The sequence below is a fragment of the Carcharodon carcharias genome, chromosome 13 (genome assembly GCF_017639515.1).
Source record: "Carcharodon carcharias isolate sCarCar2 chromosome 13, sCarCar2.pri, whole genome shotgun sequence".
Taxonomy (NCBI): Eukaryota; Metazoa; Chordata; class Chondrichthyes; order Lamniformes; family Lamnidae; genus Carcharodon; species Carcharodon carcharias.
The window spans coordinates 9,401,871-9,422,507 of NC_054479.1; the positions used below are offsets into that span (position 1 = coordinate 9,401,871).

General features: G+C 40.1%; 1 protein-coding gene across 1 annotated transcript in view; it reads left to right on the forward strand.

Moving 5' to 3' along the window:
- The window catches only part of ankle2 (ankyrin repeat and LEM domain containing 2), a 58,908-nt gene that overhangs the window by 34,408 nt on the left and 3,863 nt on the right, over window positions 1-20,637 (forward strand). Inside the window, exons 3-12 of the mRNA XM_041202968.1 lie at window positions 3,805-3,999; window positions 5,215-5,408; window positions 6,361-6,549; window positions 8,283-8,405; window positions 8,504-8,570; window positions 9,813-9,994; window positions 12,453-12,550; window positions 13,909-14,087; window positions 16,374-17,298; window positions 19,728-19,859. Of these exons, the coding sequence (XP_041058902.1) occupies window positions 3,805-3,999; window positions 5,215-5,408; window positions 6,361-6,549; window positions 8,283-8,405; window positions 8,504-8,570; window positions 9,813-9,994; window positions 12,453-12,550; window positions 13,909-14,087; window positions 16,374-17,298; window positions 19,728-19,859 (2,284 nt within the window). The remainder of the gene's footprint in view (window positions 1-3,804; window positions 4,000-5,214; window positions 5,409-6,360; window positions 6,550-8,282; window positions 8,406-8,503; window positions 8,571-9,812; window positions 9,995-12,452; window positions 12,551-13,908; window positions 14,088-16,373; window positions 17,299-19,727; window positions 19,860-20,637) is intronic.

Genomic DNA, 20,637 nt, shown 5'->3' on the forward strand with positions numbered 1-20,637 from the left:
TGCAATTTACATGTTTCGAGATGCAGGCTTTGAATTCAGGAGCAATAAGACCACCGAGTCTCAAGAGGTTTTTTATAAAAGTAAATTAAGTTTTTATTAATACAGAAAAAATCATACATATGTCTACAAAATTACCACTTTAATAACTACAAAAAACCCCTAATTAATCTGACTCTCAGTTAGACCCTGGTAAGGCAACAGTAAATCTCATAGAACAAATATAAAAATACCTGGAAAGGCACCTGGCAAAGCACACTCTGGACATTTGCATTCAAAGTGAGTTTCTTTCAGCTCTGGGTCCTTGCAGACAACCTTGAGGTTTACAAGGCTTTTCACACTTGTTGGAACTTAAAATGCTTCTACCTTACACACAATCTCCTTTATACACATCTTTCCCTTTGAATGTAAATTTTTCATTGTATCACTGGGCTTTTAACTTCACTTCTTCTAATAATAACATCCTTTCCTCCCACCAGTTTTATTAGAAGCTGAAAAAAATAAACACATTGCTTGGCATCTTCTAGCTGGGTGCAAGATTTCACCCATTCTTTTGAATGGTTTATTTAAAAATGCAAATTGCCTCTTGACGCCTATGTTTCTAAACTTCCCCATGTTTATCTAATTACCATTTAAAACCGACTTCTTTCTATACATCAAAGCCTCTAGACCAGCTAGCTTTAATCTAATTAAGACACACACACACACACACATGGCTGAATCTTCTGGTCAGCATGCGGGGACAGGCCCGACACGCCGACGTATAAAATGACACACGATGATGTCGGGCTTGCGACCCGACGTCATTGTGTGTCATCTCAATATTTCGTTTAGTGGGCATACACTGGAGGCAGCTGTGCGCCTGTTGAAATGTCAAAGGCCTATTAAGGCCATTAAGAAACAAATTGAACTAGTTTAGAACGCTGCCCGTCCAACCTTAAGGTTGGCGGGCAGGCGAAGAGCCCAAGCGGCTTTCACGTTTTTCAGGAAACCTTATCCATGGGTGGGGTGAGGTTTCTTGAAGCTTTTATAAACTAAATAAATAAATTTTCCATACTTCACAAACATATCCCAGCTCATGTGACACATTCACATGAGGGGACACGTTTAAATAAATTTTTACTTCATTTATTTAAATGTTTTATTATCTACTCAATGTCCCTGAGGCAGCTCCATGCCTCAGAGATTGCTGTGCTCTTTGTGCAGGCCCCGACTCTCCCTCCCCCCACCCACGCAGGTAGTGCTGAGCACTACTGGCCACCCATAACACTGGGAGGGCCTTAATTGGCCCCCCGTGTATAACGGCGGCGCGCAGCCAATCGCGGGTGGTGATTGGCTCCACACCCGCTCCTGCCTGCCGTAGGAAAAATTCTGCCCATAGACACAGACCCCTACTAGAACTGTTATTTTAAAAATTAATTTCCATAATATTATAATGACATGACAGACATTAATATTTCTTCATGACAGGTATCTATCCACTAAGGGTGACTTTTACATAAATTAAACAATTTTTTCTTTAATATTGAAAGTATCAGAGGGAATCAGAGGATATGGTAATAGGGCAGGAAAAAGGAGTTAATGTAGGAAGATCAGTCATGGCGTTTATTGAATGGCAGAGCAGACTGAAGGGGCTTTATGGCTTACTCGTGCTCCTTTTTCTTATGTTCTTACTTTCATTACAACTTTCTTCCTCTCTGCAGATGGTTTGAAATACAATTGGACAAGAATTTTTAGAATTGGCTCCTCTTCAAAAGAAAACAATTAAAACATATTATTCTAATTTTTTTTCCCATTTTTATGGTGACTGTAGGTGAGCACAGTTGGCGGGGAAGAGGTGTTCTAACAAAGCTGGCTACATAAGTGGTCAGAGTGAATGAACATAGCTAAATTAACCTGATTACCGGTTATCTGATATTGTTTAGTGAAACTCTTTGGTCCAGAGACTGTGCTGAAATTGTTCACTCTCCTATACTATAGCAATTGCAACTCTTCTCAAATGGTTCTGTCAGTTACATTTTCCTCCCTCACCCCGCCGCAGCATTTTATCCCCCTTTCCTGGAGCAGGCTAGTTAGCATAGATTACTATTTCAGAAGTAACTTTTTGTGTGAGCCTGTACAGTAAATGTCAGTATGTTACTTGCGGAGGCCATCACAGGTGAGTCCATTCCTATCCTAACCCGAGGCTCATACATGAACGTCCAGTGGACAGTAATTAGAAGCAGGAACCTAAGCCAGCCTTTCCTTTTTCCCCTCTTTAATCAGAAACATTGCGATCAGTTTTAGTGCCCTGCTGCCATATTTTCAAAAATTGAATAAGTCAGCACAGACGTGGAATCAAACCAAGGGCTTTTTCATCTTTATAGTCCAGGGCATTTACTCTTGGATATTACAAGTAATTTGGCATGACATGACATTAGCAACAAATCCCATTAATTTCAGTGGTTCTGCAAACACTGCACAGTTTTCCATCAGTTCATGGAGACAGTGGAAATGCAGCACTAATCAATTGTTTGCTGGAACAAGTCACCAGTACGCTTCATTGAGAAGGGAGGGGGAGTGCAACAATTTGAACATTTTGAAAATTATTCATAATTGAAAGAGACTTCTTTTGGAGCAGTACAGTATCACATCCTTTTCAGTTTAATAAAATTGAGTTGTGGTTTGAAGTATAATGCAACCTTCAAATTCAACTTAAAAATCTTGGTGTGATTTGAGTGCAGCAGTGGGTAAGAAATGCTGTAAGAAATAAGAAATGAACCTAAAGAAAATAATTAAACTATAATAGGATCCAAAGGCAGTGATAGGTTTGTATTACAGGGGGAGGGGAATAGTTGTTTATGAATTAGGGATCCTTTCATCTCTAACTCTGATTTTGCTCTATGAGGGTGAGTAGTTAGGGAAACTTTTCTCCAGGGAGAGGGAGACTAACTTTCCCTGATGCTTGCCTGTACAAATATTTCTCCTTTACTGCAACCTGGTGGATTTCTAACTGAGCTGCGTACAATCTGACTTTAAGGCCAAGACTGAAGTTTGGATTTGAGTGAGTGTATTGTGTTAGGGAGCTGCCTTATTGAAGAGGGTCAGTTGCAGCTTTGACACTGGGCCAAGCAATTCCTCTCTGGGTTTGGTAGGAGAATACTTTTGAGATTTATAATTCCCTTAACCAACTCACCCCTGTGATAGAACCAATGATGAGCAATCAGAGCATCAAAAGTGTTGATGTGGTACATCTTGGGTGCTTCAGTGCACTGTGTGCAAGATAACAGCAAAGTGTGCTGCCCTTTACCTGAGCAGCTATGGGAAAGTAAATGGAGGAATTGGTACATGGTCATGATTTTGGTCAGGTGAGCATGTTCATGTTACACCAGGGCAGGTCAGTGGTTATTCTGCTAGAAGTTCTCCATGGAGACACATGGTGGCTATTGTTTGCAAGCGTAGGACAATTCATACAATTTGTTTACTATTCCAAATCCTGCTTTTTGATTTTAAAGGTTTCTGTCTTATTTATGATAGTAATTGGGCATTTATAATGCCACCAAGCAAAATAATAACTACATACAAATATTGTGACTTTGAAATTGAGAATTGCCCTAGTGTACTTGTATTATTATGTTAAAATGTTTGGCAAGCTCAAAATGGAAAATGATTCCCCAGTCCAATATCCTTCATCTTGACAGCAGTAAAGATACTTTCAAAGACATGGCGATGTTGGTTATTGTGACTGTTTGACTGGTGTTTTCTGTACAAGAGCATTGGCATGGCAAGTCCCTTTTTTGTAATTGTTTTTCTATCCTTCCTAAACAGACACGGTGCATGTATATTTGGATAAGAAGGAAGCTCTTCAAGCTGTAAAGCTGATGAAAGGATCTCGATTCAAAGCTTTCACCAATAGAGAAGATGCAGAAAAGTTTGCCAGAGGTATTTGCGACTACTACCCGTCTCCAAGCAAGTCGTCTGCGTGCATATCTCCGTTGAAAGCCAGTGTGATGTGTAACAGAGGTAAACTACTGTCAACTTGTTTCTTGAGGATTTTGGCAGTTTAGTGCTTTTCCTATGACTTCATCAAAATTTGTTTGACTTTCACATTTAAAAAAAGTAAAGTGTTCTGATATTTTTCTAAAAGCATATGTGTTATTTAGGAGAATTATTTTCACAGTCCGAACCTTCATAACAAATTCACAGTGAAACCAGAAAATGATATTATGTTTAATAACTTGAGATTTTGTCACTGGACTGGGTGGACCAACAGTTACTGATGATTTTTGCATAGTGTAAATTGTATTCCAGTAAATGCTACTTTGACTATGAGTCCCTTCTTTCTCATAAGTTGTGATGCATCATCATTAAACGCTATTACTAGATGTATATCCTTTATTATAGATCACACAGTATGATGTGAAGAAGTAAAAATTAAGTCACTTTTTTTCCTATTCTCCTTCCCCCACCCCCACCCCCACTCCTGATAAACAAGCCTGCCAAGGGTCCCATTCACTCTCCAGTTGGAAACGTGAGACTGTGAATGTCAGCCGAGGGTCGATTTGGTCTAATCTGCAGTCACCTCATGTTCAATAAGTTACCAGCAAACACTGTCCAGATTCTTAAATGTAGAATGGGAATTTGGGCACTGCAGTGGAGGGCCAATATCCCTTGTGGAATTACATACGACAACTTTTTAGCTCATGGAAAATTGGCAAAATCAAACTATACTTTGGTGATCATATCCTGCTTGGATAAAGAATTGTTCCAAGTTAAAAGTGTTAATTTATTTTGAAGGGTAGATTGGATTCTGCTAATGGAAGAGCAAAATGTAGATTTGTTCTTGTTTATTTTTTGGCTTCTCTTACAAATCTGATCAATCCTGTTCCTCTTCCAGCATTATCCTACAGGCTGACGATTGCATAAAATTTAAATTGGTCAAAAATGTGTTCTCACCATTCGAAATGGATGTTTATCATTCACTGCCCTTACATTACCAGGTTGCCTACTATTCATTTATAGAGTCATGTTTATGATTTTCCCTTTCCTAACCAAAACGATGCTGCAACAACTTGACCAATTAAAGCATTGTAGCAAGCGGTAATGAGAGGTGAGTTTTTCAGCAGGGTACAGTGGGTGTATCTGAATGTTTTGAACATTTTAGACATTTACTTTCCGTTCCAATCAAAGTTATACATTTGTTAAGGTTTTTCTGCTTATTTACATTTTTTTTGTCAGATGGTGCAAGTTCTCTGGAAGTAGAAAGCACCAACAGGGAGCGAGCCAACAGTTTTAAAAGCCCACGTTCTCAGGACTTAACTTCTAAACTGCGGAAAGCCATTGAAAAAGGAGACAAGACTTCTTTTCTTGAACTTGTGTGGAGTAATCCACGTTACCTAATAGGATCTGGAGATAACCCTACAGTTCTACAGGTTTGAGGATTCAGTATTTGTTTCTTGAACTATAGTGCGTTGATCACTACCACACACTATCACTGGGAAGTTCCTATACTGCAGGAAATTACCTTTACCTTCACCTTCATAAACAAAGAACTTGTGAGACATTGGGAGAGGCTGCAATAAAAAGAACAAGTTTGCACAGTGGTTACTGGAAGCACTATCCTGACACCGCACTGTGCCTGGAATTGAGAATGAAATTTGCCTGTATTCCTCAGACACTTATGCTGACTTTGGTTTTGTGGGTGATGCCGACATTTTATGGTTTGTGTGGATTTTGTTGGGAATTGGTCACAGCTTGGGTTGGTTTGCTCTTGCCTTTGTGACTTGGCATTTAATTCAGTGGTTGCTTGCTACTCACTCGTCTGTTCTTCTTGAACGTTAGAAAATGTATAACCAAACTTGATAAGCATGGTGTAGAGCAAAAGGTAGAATAAGGGGTCTTTTGTTTCTTAGGAGCTGCTAAATATTGCACAGAACCTTGATTCACTCATACTTGTGTCATGTTTGTGATGGTTCTGATCTAGATTACTGACATTTCCAATTCCTATTACACATAATGGTAAGAATATATGTCAGGGCGGGGGGTGCTGTGGAGACATAATTCAAGGACATACACCAGTTTGCAATTATGCGGACACCCAAAAGGGTTTGAGTTTTTATTTTGAAGAGGTCGGGGGGAGAGGGTGGTTGGGTTCAGATGCCAAATTTAAACAAAGCAGGATCAGTAACACCGCTCTGAATTTCCTGCTATCTGGTTATACAGTTTGTTAGTGGAATCCTGAAAGGAAGCCACTTACCTACTGCCTCTGCAAGGGAGTGGAGCATGGAACAATGGAGGAGGCCTGAAGGGGAACAAATATAAGATTGAGGATAAGAAAATACATTTCCTTAGATAAGTGAAATATATTTTGTGTATAAACTGCAGGAAGGATGTCGGTACAATGCTATGCATGTCGCTGCTAAAGAGAATCAGCCTCAAATTTGCCAACTTCTATTGGACACATTGGAGAACCCTGATTTTATGCTGCTGATGTATCCAGATGATAATGAAATAATGCTGCAAAAACGCATCAAATACATAGTTGACCTTTATCTCAACACGCCTGATAAAATGGTTGGTATTATGTTTTTTCCCCAGAGTGGTTATTGATGTGACTTGCATTGTTTCTGAAAAGTCTCTAAATAAATTAACATATAGGTGTTATCTGCGATTAAAGATGACCCCTGGGGCAGACCAATACTCTCATATCATCTGGCTGACTCTGAATTTGGATGTTGACAGTAATGCCTTCAACTATTGAAAATAGATATCGAGATCTCTATGGTCGTCTAATCTTAAAGGACCTAAACCTAGTATTACAATTGGAAACTCAAAATGTCAGTGCCTATATAGAAATATCTGTAGTAACCAGAAAATAGGTTGTCTTTCCAAATGCCTGAGTTACTACATCTAGTTGAAGATCATTCATATTTTATTATTTTCCCACAGTGGTGGTAATTATACTTGAGAACAAGCCACCCGCTTACTGGGGTACAGTAATACAAGCACTAGCAGTCGGGGGAGACGGTGTTGTAGTAGTAATGTCACTAGACTAGTAATCCAGAGGGCCAAGCTAATGCTTTGGGGACACACGTTCAAATCCCACCACGGCAGCTGGTGGAATTTAAATTCAATTAATAAAACTTAGAATTGAAAGCTAGACTTGGTAATGGTGAATTCATCTGGTTCACTAATGTCCTTTAGGGAAGGAAATCTGCCATCCTTACCTAGTCTGGACTCCAGACCCACAGCAATGTGTTTGATTCTTAACTGCCCTCTGAAATGGCCTAGCAAGCCACTCAGTTTAAAGGCAATTAGGGATGGGCAAAAAAATTGCTGGCCTTGATAGTGACACTCACAACCCATGAAAGAATAAATTTTTAAAAAGCCAGCCTGTATGGCCATCAGTATGTATATGCTTGTTCATGTGTCCTTGTCAATGGCTGTCAGCAAACTATTTGTAGATAGCAGTCAAGCTTGGTTCTGTCAACAACAACCTTCATTTATGTAGCGCTTTTAACATGTTAAAAATGTCCATATCATACACATGCACTTCTACTAATTATACAGTGACCTTGAATTGAAGAGCCCAAGCCCAGGGCTGTTGAGTCTCATTGTAGCAGCGACAGCACTCAAAGCTCACCCCGGCTGGGCTAGCCTTCTTGATCATTGCCCTGCTATTGAACTTTGTGTCTTCTCCTTCTCATCGGTGCACCATGGCTGTATGTATGTATTATTTAGAGATACACTATAACAATCACAAGGCTTATTTCAACAGCACCTCTCTGCCCCATGTCCTCTACTTCTGAAATAGGCAAAAGCAGCAATGTCCTTGGAGCATCATCCCTTCCAAGTTCCCCTCATTGTCTAACCCTGCTAACTTGGACATATACCACTGTGTGTTCTTCGTAGTCATGGAATTCACATCCTAACACCATCTTGGGAAAACCAGAACCACAAGGACTGTAGCAATTGAAGGAGAAGCCTCACCACCACCACCCCTGTGCAGCTTGGGATGGGCCATAAATGTAGCCTTGCTGGCATTGCTTAAAGCCTGTGAGCAAATGCAAAATAAAAAGACAAGTTAACCTTTTAAAGGAAAAATGTATACTCTATAAGTGCTCTGATAATCAAAAAAGCAATACCAAAACACTTAAAACCCATGACTTTGTTTACCTCATAATCTAGAAATGTGGGATTTTACAGGCTGAAAGTAGATGCATTGGTCTGCCATATTAGGTTGTAAAAATATTTTGAAAACATCTGATGCTTCAAAGCTCCTCCAAAATCCATTGCTTTACTTTCAGGGTTTTGATACGCCATTACACTTTGCCTGTAAGTTTGGGCATGCAGAGGTGGTTAATGTATTATGCTCGCATCCTGATACCAGCAAAGTTTCAAAGAACAAGTATGACCTAACACCAATGGAGGTAAGGTTTCAGTATCTAATTTTTCCCTAAGTGATGCTAAATTTAAATTACTTTTATGAGCAAAATAAATATGGTTGTTAGTTTTTTTATTCCCACAGGTCATCTGTGAAAGGAGTAAAACTAAATCTGATGAACTAAAGGAAAAGATCCGAGAGTATTTACAAGGTTGGTCACTCTGGGACTAAGGATTTCATAAAATGGGTGCTATGCCTGTACACTACAATAATCGTGTTATGATGCTGCACTGTTTGTGTCTGTGAAGGGTCTTATGTCGTTGAATAGCTCTTGATCAAATCTCTGGCTTGTCTGAGGAGCTGACTCATTAAAATTATTAGAGGTGTTATGGGAGGCTTGCAGGGCCATTTGTCACTGAGCAACAGAGGAGTGATGGAGATCCAAAATGTTGGTGTTTTGTGAGACTTATAATACTGCTTCCTAACAGCAATGTATGTACTTCTGGCTATATTTACAAACAGAGGCAAGGGAAAGTATTTTGAACAGAAGTACTCCTTTCCCTTGAATGCAGATTACCATTTGGATTTTTTTTAATTTAAATTTTCAAAACGTTTACATTTAGCTTTATACATATATATTTTTACTGCAGGGAATTGCATTAGGTTTGTTGGCATGGCAGCGCCTGTAATGGATGCAGTGTGTGTTGAAGGATTCAAGCAGTTCATTTAGTTTTGGTCAAAGGAGTTTGCTAAGACGGAGAGAGAAACTAAGGGGATAATTTTCAACCTTACAACCTGGGTGGTAACCTGAAGGAGTGGCTCATCTGCCCTCTAGTAAACCTGCCTGATTTTTGCCTCCATAGAATCCTACCTAACCAGTCGCTTGTAAGCTAGGTAACTTTACTTGTCTTCAGCCGGGCACTATTATTGGCTTATTTCCCTGTCACCTCGGCTTCCATGCATTGTTTATGAAGGAGTAGGAAAAGAAAGGACCCTTGTGGCACATTGCTCTCTAGAAGTCATCCCCAGATAACTGAGGTGATTGCCAAATGTAGCTGCTCTAGCTGGGATATAGTCTCACAGTTTCAGCTAGAGACAAAGTGTGTGTGATGTAACTTCTTGCAAATAACTGAGAGTTCTCATCTTGTTGTGTTTAGGACCAGAAGACATGGGAACTCTCAACAATTGGTGCATATTATCTAGTTGTACTGATGTCTCTCCAGAAGGTGGTGCTAATTCTGCAGATTTCACCTTGAACAGCTCTATTTTGCTCGTCGCAGCTTTTCAAGAATAGTTCATACAAATTAATTAATCTCTCATCCAACTCAAATTATGCTCCAATTTGTAGAACTGCTTTTTTTGAAAACAGTTTCTTGTTCTGTTTTAGGATTTTCAAATAGGATTTACAAATAGTTGTTGATGCCAGAATTGAACTGCCAACTTTCTGTTTCAGATCGATATTACGTACCATTGCTAAGAGATACTGACAACTCTTGCCCAGCTGTCATTGGTTCTCCCTGGTCACCTGATCAGTCAGCTAAGCTGCATTGTACATCTTTATCCAGGCATACTGGGAATCCCACAGATCCAATTATGGAAGTTAGAGCATTTGCAGGACCCATGTCTCCATCCAAGGTAAGCATCCCTTTTCTAAAGTGAATTTCTCAATGCAGTAATTCAATAAAATATGTTTGTATGATGCAACTATTCTGATGGTACCTATGTAAAAACATTATCCTTAAGATTGTGTCTTACAAACAGACTCTTGGACTTTAATAGATCTATACTAATCCAGAGCTTTTTGAAAGAAATAATTTAACATCTCCCTGTGAGATAGCCATTCAAAATAAATCATCCTTGTGGTGCTCTGTGATCATTGCTGATGAATGAATTTTTTCTGTATCATACTGATTGTTGGTCCACTGCCTGCATCCTCACTAACAGGGGTATTATGTTATGGCTGGAAAGGAGTTGAAGGAATGACAGGAAAAGACATTGCTATAAGACAATAAAAACAAAATGCTAGAACTGCTCAGCAGATCTGACAGCATCTGTGGAAGGAGCAACCGAATTAACATTTCAGGTTGATGACCTTTTGTCAGACCTCCAGAGGTCCCCAGCATCACAGATGCCAGTCTTCAGCCAATTCAATTCACTCCACGTGGTATCAAGAAACGACTGAAGGAACTGGATGCTGTAAAGTTAATGGGTCTTGACAATATTCCAGCAATAGTACTGAAGACTTGTATTCCAGAATTTGCCACGCCCCTAGCCAAGCTGTTCCAGTACAGTTACAACACTGGCATCTACCTGGTCATCAATGATGCTATCAAGCAACACTTGTTTAGCAACAACCTGCTCATTGATGCTCAGTTTGGGTTTCACCTTGGTCACTTAGCTTCTGGCCTCGATACAGCCTTGGTTCAATCATGAGTAAAAGAGCTGAATTCCAGAGGGTGAAGTGAGTGTGACTGCCCTTGTCATCAAGGCAGCATTTGACCAAGTGTGGAAAATCTGAATTTTCTGGGGAATCAGGGGGCAAACTCTCTGCTGGTTGCATATCTAGCACAAAGGAAGATGGTTGTTGGAGGTGAATCATCCCAGTTCCAGGCCATCATTGCAGGAGTTCCTCAGGGTACTGACTTCAGCCCAACCATCTTCAGCTGCTTCAACAATGACCTTCCTTCCATCATAAGGTCAGAAGGGAAATGTTCACCACTCGTGACTCCTCAGATACAGAAGCAGTCCATGTCCAAATGCAACAAGAACTGGACAATATCCAGGCTTGGATGGACAAGTAGCAAGTAACATTTGCGCCACACAAGTGTCAGGCAATGACCATCTCCAACAAGAGAGAATCCAACCATCTTCCCTTGACATTCAATGGCATTACCATTGCTGAATCCCCCGCTATCAACATCTTGGGGTTACGATTGACCAGAAGCTGAACTGGACTAGCCATATAAATACTGTGACTACAAGAGCAGGTCAGAGGCTAGCAATCCTGCGGTGAGTAATTCACTTCCTGACTCCCAAAGCCTGTTCTCTACCTGCAAGGCACAAGTCAGGAGTGTGATGGAATAACCTCCACTTGCCTGGATGAGTACCGCTCCAGGAACACTCATGAAGCTTGACATCATCTAGGACAAAGCAGCCCGCTTGATTGGCACCCCTTCCTCAAACATTCACTCCCTGCTCCGTTGACGAACAGTGGCAGCTGTGTGTACCATCTACAAGATGCACTGCAGAAACCCAAGGCTCCTTAGACAGCACCATCCAAACCCACGACCACTACCATCTAGAAGAACAAGGGCAGCAGATACATGGGAACACCATCACCTGGAAGTTCCCCTCCAAGCCATTCACCATCCTGACTTGGAACTATATTGCCGTCCCTTCACTGTCACAAGGTCAAAACCTTGGAACTCCCTCCCTAACAGCACTGTGGGTGTACCTACACCACATGGACTGCAACAGCTCAAGAAGGCAGCTCACCACCACCTTCAAGGGCAATTAGGGATGAGCAATAAATGCCGGCCCAGCCAGCGATGCCCACATTCCGTAAATGAACAAAAAAAAGATTCTTGGAGAGATTTAACAGTTTATTTACGTAAGTTTCCAAAGAAGTTTCCAAATTTTTTTAAGTTAATTAAAATGTCATCAAATGGAGCTGAATTTACTTAATTATTATAAAGCTTTTACTTTTCACTAGCTAACACTAAAGTTACCACATCTTAACTCACAAGTGAACAAAAGCGTTCAAAAGATCATCAGTAGACATGTACATGATGGAGAGAAATGTTAAGCTCTGCAGCCATATTTGGCCGGTTGAGCTCATTTGGTCAGATCTTTGTCATGTAGTTGGCTGTTTCCCTCTAATATCCCTGAAGAAATTTAACCTGTTACAAGTAGTTCAGGAGGAACTATTTGAGGGGCATGTTCGCAGAAGGGACTAAACCTTGCTAGTATGGGGTCATTAGCATGAATTATCAAATCACTTTATAGGACTGATGTGTTTATGGATTTTTTTTTAAATTGAAACAGATATAATTTACTTGTACTGCAGTCAATTTCTTTTCTTGTTTCAATTCAGGCAGAGGAATTTCGCAGAGTATGGAAAACTCCATCCCGAGATAGGGCAAGCGAATTTAAAAAGGCAGATGCTGAGCGAGGTTATGAGAGGGTTGGAAGGTAGGGCAAAACAACACAACCAAAGTACAAAAAGAGCACAGCATAAGTACAGCTGCATAAAACCACTGACTGAGTAAGATAATTTGTTGACCAGTTAGTGAAAGTATTTTACTTCCTTTTTCCATTTCCTGTTGGTACCCTTCCATTTAGAAGAAACGGTATGTGTCCTTCATTTTGTTGCTTACTTTAATGTTAGAATATTAAGACTTCTAGGTGTGCACATTATGGGGTTCATTATTGAACTTACACAGTCATGTTAATTGATGTCTACAAGCAGCATTCTACTACTTGCCCCTACTTCTACATATGAAAAGGAGAACATGAGTAGTAAATATGCAGATATAGTCCAACCATAGATACCTCTGCCAAAAAAAATTAGAGACTGCTCATTGCAGAGATTTTCAGGCAGCATTTAAGCATAAAATGGATAGTGCTGACATTCCTCTGATTGTTTAGGAAGCAAAGCCATCAACCTAGTGTAGTACCCAAGCTTATAGCTCTGAAGTAAAAACAGAAAATGCTGGAAAAACTCAGTAGGCCTGGCAGCATCTGTGGAGAAAGAACCAGTTAAAGTTTTGAGTCCGTATGACTTCTTCAGAAGAAGAGTCATATGGACTCGGAACGTTAATCGGTTCTCTCTTCACAGATGCTACCAGACCTGCTGAGTTTTTCCAGCATTTTCTGTTTTTATTTTAGATTTCCAGCATCCACAGTATTTTGTTTTTATTACAGCTCTGAAGGACCTACGATTAATTACCAGCTTATGTTGACTTAGTTGATCTCAGTTTGAGTGCTTCTTGAGCCAGGGAAGGAATGGTTCGGTCAGAGCACCCTTACCTGATTGATTTCTTGCCATAGGCTACGCATTTATGGGCATCAGACTGTGTCGTGATTCCCTCGACAGTTGAATACCCCACTGATAGCTCCTGTCTGAGTCATGTGGCTACTGCTGACATCCATTCAGCTCATCCTAAGCAAAAGTCGGTGCCTTCAGATGGGAAAAGAGGAAGGATACTGTTGTTCAACAGGGTCCAGTCTGTTAACTAGTTCAGAGATCACAGCAGTAGATATAAGATTATGCACATGATAAGAATGGAATAGTTAATGTGATTAGCTCCCAAAGAGGTGCAGAATCATTTCATTTATCTGTGTATTACCTACATTAGACAACCTGCATAGTTTGTGTATTCTACATTTGAAACTTATTTCAGTCCTAATCAGTATCATCTATTTAAATAGTAAAACTTGCATTTACTTCAACTGTAGAAACATTAAAAGTTTAACCAAAGGCTTTTAAATATTTTACTGTTGTGTTTTCAGTAAGTACAGCTGTAATGCAGTGATAACCTTCATTTCAGGGATTTAGCTCATGAAATGGGGCATCCGTGGGCTGAGTACTGGGAATTTCTTGGCTGTTTTGTTGATCTTGTGGCCCCAGAAGGAATCCGAAAAGTAGAAGAATATCTGAGTAAGAGAGCTGAACAGGAAGGTGGAGACATCCATATCTGCAATAGATTCAAAAGTCCTCCACCAAGTGGTAAGTTTAAAAGTAATCTATAATTATAGAAATTATAGCACAAAAAGAGGCCATTCTGTCCATTGTCCTTGTGCCAATACAATTATGAGGTACCTACACCTAAATGAGTAAACCAAAACCTTAGCCACTAGCTGCATGGGGTTAATTGGGAATCCAGGTGTAGCTAACTGCACTTGGCATCATGGAAACTGCAGCACCGTTGTGTGGATAGGGGAACTTAAATACAATGTACAATGTTTGAGGCCAACAGAGGCAAGCAAGCAGAATCAATTACAAGTGGCTCCGACAAGGCACGTCACAGCATAGTGCAAACAGCATCCAAACACATTCTGAATAAAGAGCTGGGGTACATCTGACATATCATTGGGGGGCTCAACATTCTTGGTAGCCGCTCTGATGAAGCCGGAGTGCCACTCGCAACTGTTGGACAACAGCCTAGAAGCTGCATTAAGATGATTTATGACCGGTAGATCCATGGCAGAATTCCGAACTTCGGTGAGGGGAGAAAAACTGCAAAGTTTTGCACCATTAAGTAAATATACCCATGAAGTACATTTACCTGTGCGTGCCTCTGGTGTTTTCTACTTAAATCTGCAAATGTGGCTAAAACTGCATCACCGTCACTGGACTTGTGGCTAGATCAGCTATTTCTACTGGATCATCATGTCTAACACTATTCTTTTTTCTCCCTTTTCCAATTCCATTTTAAATTATGTAATCTCTAGTGCATTAGCCATTTGTGCTATAGCTGTCTGTGTGAATACATTTCTTCCATTGAAATCTGCCCCCTCACTATTTCACAAACCGAGTGGAATAACCTTTCTCTCTAACACGAGATTTTTAAGAGTTATTTTGAAACCTCCGGTTAACCCCTTTAACATTTTTTATTCCAATAAAAAACTTATGACATGCATTTAATTCGGATCAGAGTATTTCATAATTTTGGTCAAGCTTTTTGCAGATTTATATGTGAATCTGTTTGACCGTTGCAAATTTAAGAGCTTGTTCCATCAGACTAAATGTAAGACAAATGATGAGGCTTTTACCTTACTGGCAGAGCAGTTGTGACTGAATTTATAGAGATCATTTACTAAAACCCAGGAAACAGATTGCCTCCATAAGGGCCTATGTATAATGCAGTTTAATAAAGAACCTACAGTAAAACAGCTTTAATGATCCCCACATTCCTCAACACATTCGTTAATTCCTAGCTAAAGGCTGAATTTATTTGCTTGTAGTATACAGTATTACACTGTACTGAAGGGGAAAAAAACTTAACCCTTTTTGTGAAAGAACAGGAAATTGGTTTCCTGCTCAGTTCTCACGAGGCAGCAGCTGGCCTCTCTCAGCATTATGCAGAAGTTGCTACTTGCAAACCCAGACTAGTTTTCTTTTTCAACATCATAAATAGTTAAAGCTTCTAACAAAAACTTGCTTGTGTGGACGTAGACTTGACTGCATTGCAAAGAACAAACTTTCCAACAGTAAAAATGCGAACAATTTTGGGGGGGGTTTTTTTGCAACAATGGTTGCTTGTAAACTTTCGAAGAGGCTGACAGTTACTGCATTGGGTTTGGAGCATTGACATAGATTGGACTTGGACTAAGATTAGACTCACGTACTTAGGGGTAAAGTTTACTACCTCAAGACATTTTTTGTGACTGCAGGATTGCAAACCTTAATTCAGGAGAAAGCACCCCGTAGACTCAAAGCATTTCCATCCAAGAAAAGAGGAGTAGGCCAGGGCAATTCAGCCACTCCCTCAGAGCTGTTGGCATTTAGCTCAGAAATGATGGGAGTACTTTCATTTACTTCTGTTACTTCATGCAGGGCAGTTTCCATGGTAAGGTTTGAATAGTCACATTCAACAAATTAACAGAGGAGAAGAATGTTAATCTTAGTCATTCATAACAACATAGAATTTACAGCACAGAAACCAGCCCAACTGGTCCCTGCTGGTGTTTATGCCCCATTTGTGCTATAGCTGTCTGTGTGAAAACATTTCTTCCATTGAAATCTGCCCCCTCGCTATTTCACAAACCAAGTGGAATAACCTTTCTCTCTGCCCATCTACTTCATCTTACCCTGTCAACTTCTGTTCCTTTCTGCCTCAAGTACTTGGCTTTCCCTTAAAGGTATCAAAACTATTTATCTCAACCGCTTCATGTGGTCGTGAGTTCCCCATTTTTAACACTCTGATTTTTAAAAAGGAATACTGATGAGGAATAATAATTAACACCTTTGTGTTGGCAAAATGCAATCAGAACTTATTCTTTTCTCCTGCAGGTAAAACCAGTAAATACTGCAACTCAATTTCTGTTGGTGCTTTTTTGGATGATGATGACATTAGTTTAGAAGAATTAAAAAATAGACAAAATGCTGCATTGAAAGTCAGCAGGTCAATGATTATACCTGGAAAAAGCCCTCGTGCCATTGAAGAAAACGGGTGCCATATACTTCCTGTGCAGCGCACAGCAGACATTATTGATTCTACAGACAACCTAAGTAAGCCTGACATAGAGATATCACCTAATCTAAATGGAGTTTGTTCCCCTGTTGGTAATGAAAAGCCTGGAGGGCGATGTTCTCGTTCATTTACCAGGTCAGGATCAAAAGATATCCTTTCCCCTGTTTCTAACCTCATGGCTGAATTTGAAAAGCTTTCGCTGCATGACAACAAAGAGAGAAATTTGTTTTCTGAGACGAGTGAAGTAACAGCAGAGTTAATGGGCAGTAATGTGTCAGGATTGGTACCTCATGAAAAAAGCTCTGTGTATGATCAGGATATTCACTATCATAAGGCTGATCTGATTGAGACAGATGTGTTGACTGAAATGAAAACCAGAAAAGAGAATCCATTACTCACTCCCAGCCAGCAGCAGCCTGTGGTAGAAGGTAGCGATGAAATCTCAGATTTATTGTCATTATGCACGTCAAAGGTAGCAACTTTACAGCTCGAAAATCAGAGGAACTATGCACACAGCAGCACCTTGGCCTGTAGGACAGAGAGTTCTCCTGCTTTGGAGAGGGAGGCTTCTGTACATTTTTCAATACAGGAATCAAACGCATCTCAGAACAAGCTGAACCCGAGGTCCAATATGCAATTGGAGAGCATCACCTGCAGATCCCCAGAAGATGGACAGCAACTTCTTCCCAAGCATACCCAAGGGCATTTAAGAAGAGGATCCACCAAGGGGATATTTCTGGTTGGGTAAGGAACTGATAATTGTATGGATGTGTCTATTATTGATGGTGGAGAGACCCTGGGCATTCCCTGGAGGGTGAACAGAACTGTATGTCCTAATACATCTAGCTTAAGTATCGAAATAGCCCAACCTGCCATGGCTTATTATTTTCCTATTTTAAAATGTAGGAAATTAGCTTCTAATAGTGCAAACCTCAACTTACTAGAACTTGGCTTCATATAAGAAACATCGAAAATTTACAGTGCAGAAGGAGGCCACTTGGCCCATTGTGCCTGTGCTGGCCGAAAACTTGCTATCCAACCTAATCCCACTTTCCAGCTCTTGACCCATAACCTTATAGGTTAAGACACCTTGAGTGCATATCTAAATACTTTTTAGATGCAGTGAGGGTTTCTGCCTCTACCACTGTTTCAGGCAGAGTAATCCCTCTGGGTGAAAATGTTTCTCCTCAACTCCTCTCTCGTCCATCTACCAACTACTTTAAACCGATGTCCCCTGGTTATTGATTTTGGGTAAATAGGTTCTTCCTATCCAATCTATCTTGACCCCTCATAATTTTATGCACCTCAACTAAATCCCCCCTCAGCCTCCTCTGCTCCAAAGAAAACAACTCAGCCTATCCAATCTTTTCTCACAGACCCAGTTCTCCAACCCTGGCAACATCCTTGGAAATTTGCACTGTATCCTCTCAAGTGAAATCACATCCTTCCTGTAATGCAATGTCCAGAACTGAGCACTTTACTCTAGCTGTGGACTAGTGGTTTTTTTTGCAGTTCCAGCATAACTTCCCTGCTCTTGTATTCTATGCCTTGGCCATTAAAGGAAAATATTCCATATGCCCTTTTAAGGCATTGCACAATTACACTTGTTTACACTAAAAATAATCTCCCATCTATCAAAGTAATCCAGCTGCACAATAAATTTAAGGATTTTCGCCACTCCTCACTTGAAGGCACCAAACTATGCCAGAAGGTTCTGAAGGCTTTAACAGTCCTTCAGTATTTCTATCATGTACATTCTTTGTGTGCACACAAACCATTACTGCCTAGGGTTATTCATGCGAGCTCAGCATAGACTCACCTGATGTGTATCTGAGTGAGTATACGCATTTTCTTATTGAGTTTGTGGGTTGTTGAACAGGGGCAGATATTTGGGCTTATTTTTCCCATTTCCCATCCCAGGGACACTGAGGCTATATGTAGTGTTTGTACCTACTGCCAGATCCAGATTAGCAGGTTAATATTAAAGTGAATCACACTGACCATTGAAATTTCCTAGTCATCAACTGCAAAATGCTTCAACAAGCATGCAACATGATTTCAAATGGACAGTGTGGAGAGCCATGAGTACTAGAAATGGAGCTGAAACTGAACACAATGTAAAGGAATAGATGGACAGAATTCCTCTGGCACCCTGTGTTGAAACACTGTTCTTGGCAGCTCCTTGGGCTTCCTCTGATTTCTGCCCTCGACTGATGGAATAAAAGTCTATATGTTCACAGAACTAGCCATAACTTTGCATGGTGTACCCGCTGAGAGAAGCTATAGGATATATGACGTAGGAAATGGAAAAGGTCACTAATGCTGTGGAGAGAGTTGGTTTAAAGTGAGTTATCAGAGCTTTATTCCCCACGTTGGTGGTTTGACTGCTGGATATCCAAAGTGAATGAAGCATTTCATTCCTCAGGACTGACAATGCTCATCCTGATTAAAAGGGGTTTGCCAGAAAATCAAATATGAGTCAACGATTTTAAAGCAGTGATCTAACCTGATTTAAATAACAGTCTGGATTATATGATTTTTGGATTTTGAATATCTGAAATCACTGATTCGGTTACTGGAATCAGCATCTAAGATCATTTGCTACTCATTTGTAGGAGCATTTTCTTTAGTTAGAGTTATTTATAATTGGCATTCTTCTGCTGTAGGAGGAATGGATTTTTTAACCATAAGTTATGCCAAATAATAAATGCAATTAAAAAAGAATTCCTGAGTTCCATCTCCCTATTTAGAACCAGTCATAAAGAAGGCTTCATTCCTGATCTGTGCTGAGTTAGCTGATCTGAATCTTGTTGAGCCCTTCCAATTGGCTTGAGCACTCTGGAATAAGGGGCAGGCAAAATATCAGCCAAGGTTCCTGCTTTGTATTGCTGTGTAAAGACTCCTCCAGGAAACTACTGCACGTGTACTGATATCAGGCTGGAATACAATGCCTTCCAAAATCAAAAATCTTCAGTATCTAAGTTCAGAAATCAAAGCTGGCCACTCGACTGAGAAAATGGTGGATTGCTTGAAATGTGCAACATACCCAAGCAAGGGAGAGGAGAAAACTAAAATAATGTTCTTAGCGACTGGCATGTTGTGCTTTTTATTTAAAGCCATTGAAGTTAACAATTAACATTGAAGCATATACAATTCTCTTTTTTCCCCTCCAGAGATGAACCAACAAAGCTTGACAGTGATGTTTTAGCTGCACTGAGTGGGGTTGATATTGACCCTCAGATGTTCCCATGTTTAAGTCAATGGAAGAGCAGAATGCAGTCCTATTCCGTGTCAGAAATGCAGAGGTGGGTTTTGAACGTGAAAAAAACCTCATACTCTCAGACTCTTCAGAAGGAGGAGGATCTTTTGTTATGACCGAGCAGCTGGTAAAGCTGAGTTATTTTAAAACGTCCCAGAGGGAAAGTTTAAACAACTGTCATAACCTATAATTTTAAGTGTTATGTTTGAGATGCAACTCTAAATTCAGGAATCAGACCACCAGCTCTCGAGAGGTTTTATATTAATTTACAAAGTTAAATATATACACATGGCTACAAATTACTACGATCATAACTTTTAACAAATTCCCAAACTAACCTCCATTAAGGCAACAGCAACACCAGGCAAAGCATTTTCACCTTAGGAATTCAAAATGAGATTCTTTTCACTTTGGTTCCTGTGGAGACATTTGGGGGCTTACAGCTGCTTTGATCTCACATTGCCTGTACTCTCCACACACGAAAACTGCTGAAGTTATACCTAGCACAGCCCATAGAATGTAAATTCTCATTCTATCACCAGCCTCTTCTAACAATAAAACCCCTTTCATAGCACCAATTTTATTAGCAATATGAACATATTGCTTGGCCTCTGCTCGCTAGGTGCCAGAATTCACCCCACAAATGCTCTATTCAAAAAATGCAAATTCACTCTACCTCTCTGTTTACATCTCAAAACAGTACTCATCAAAGCACCCAGACCAGCTGGTTTTAATCCAATTAAGACACATGCACAAATTAAACCTCTATTTTAAAAGGAAAATATTTTTTAATAATATATATATTAATAGCTTCATGTCACCTT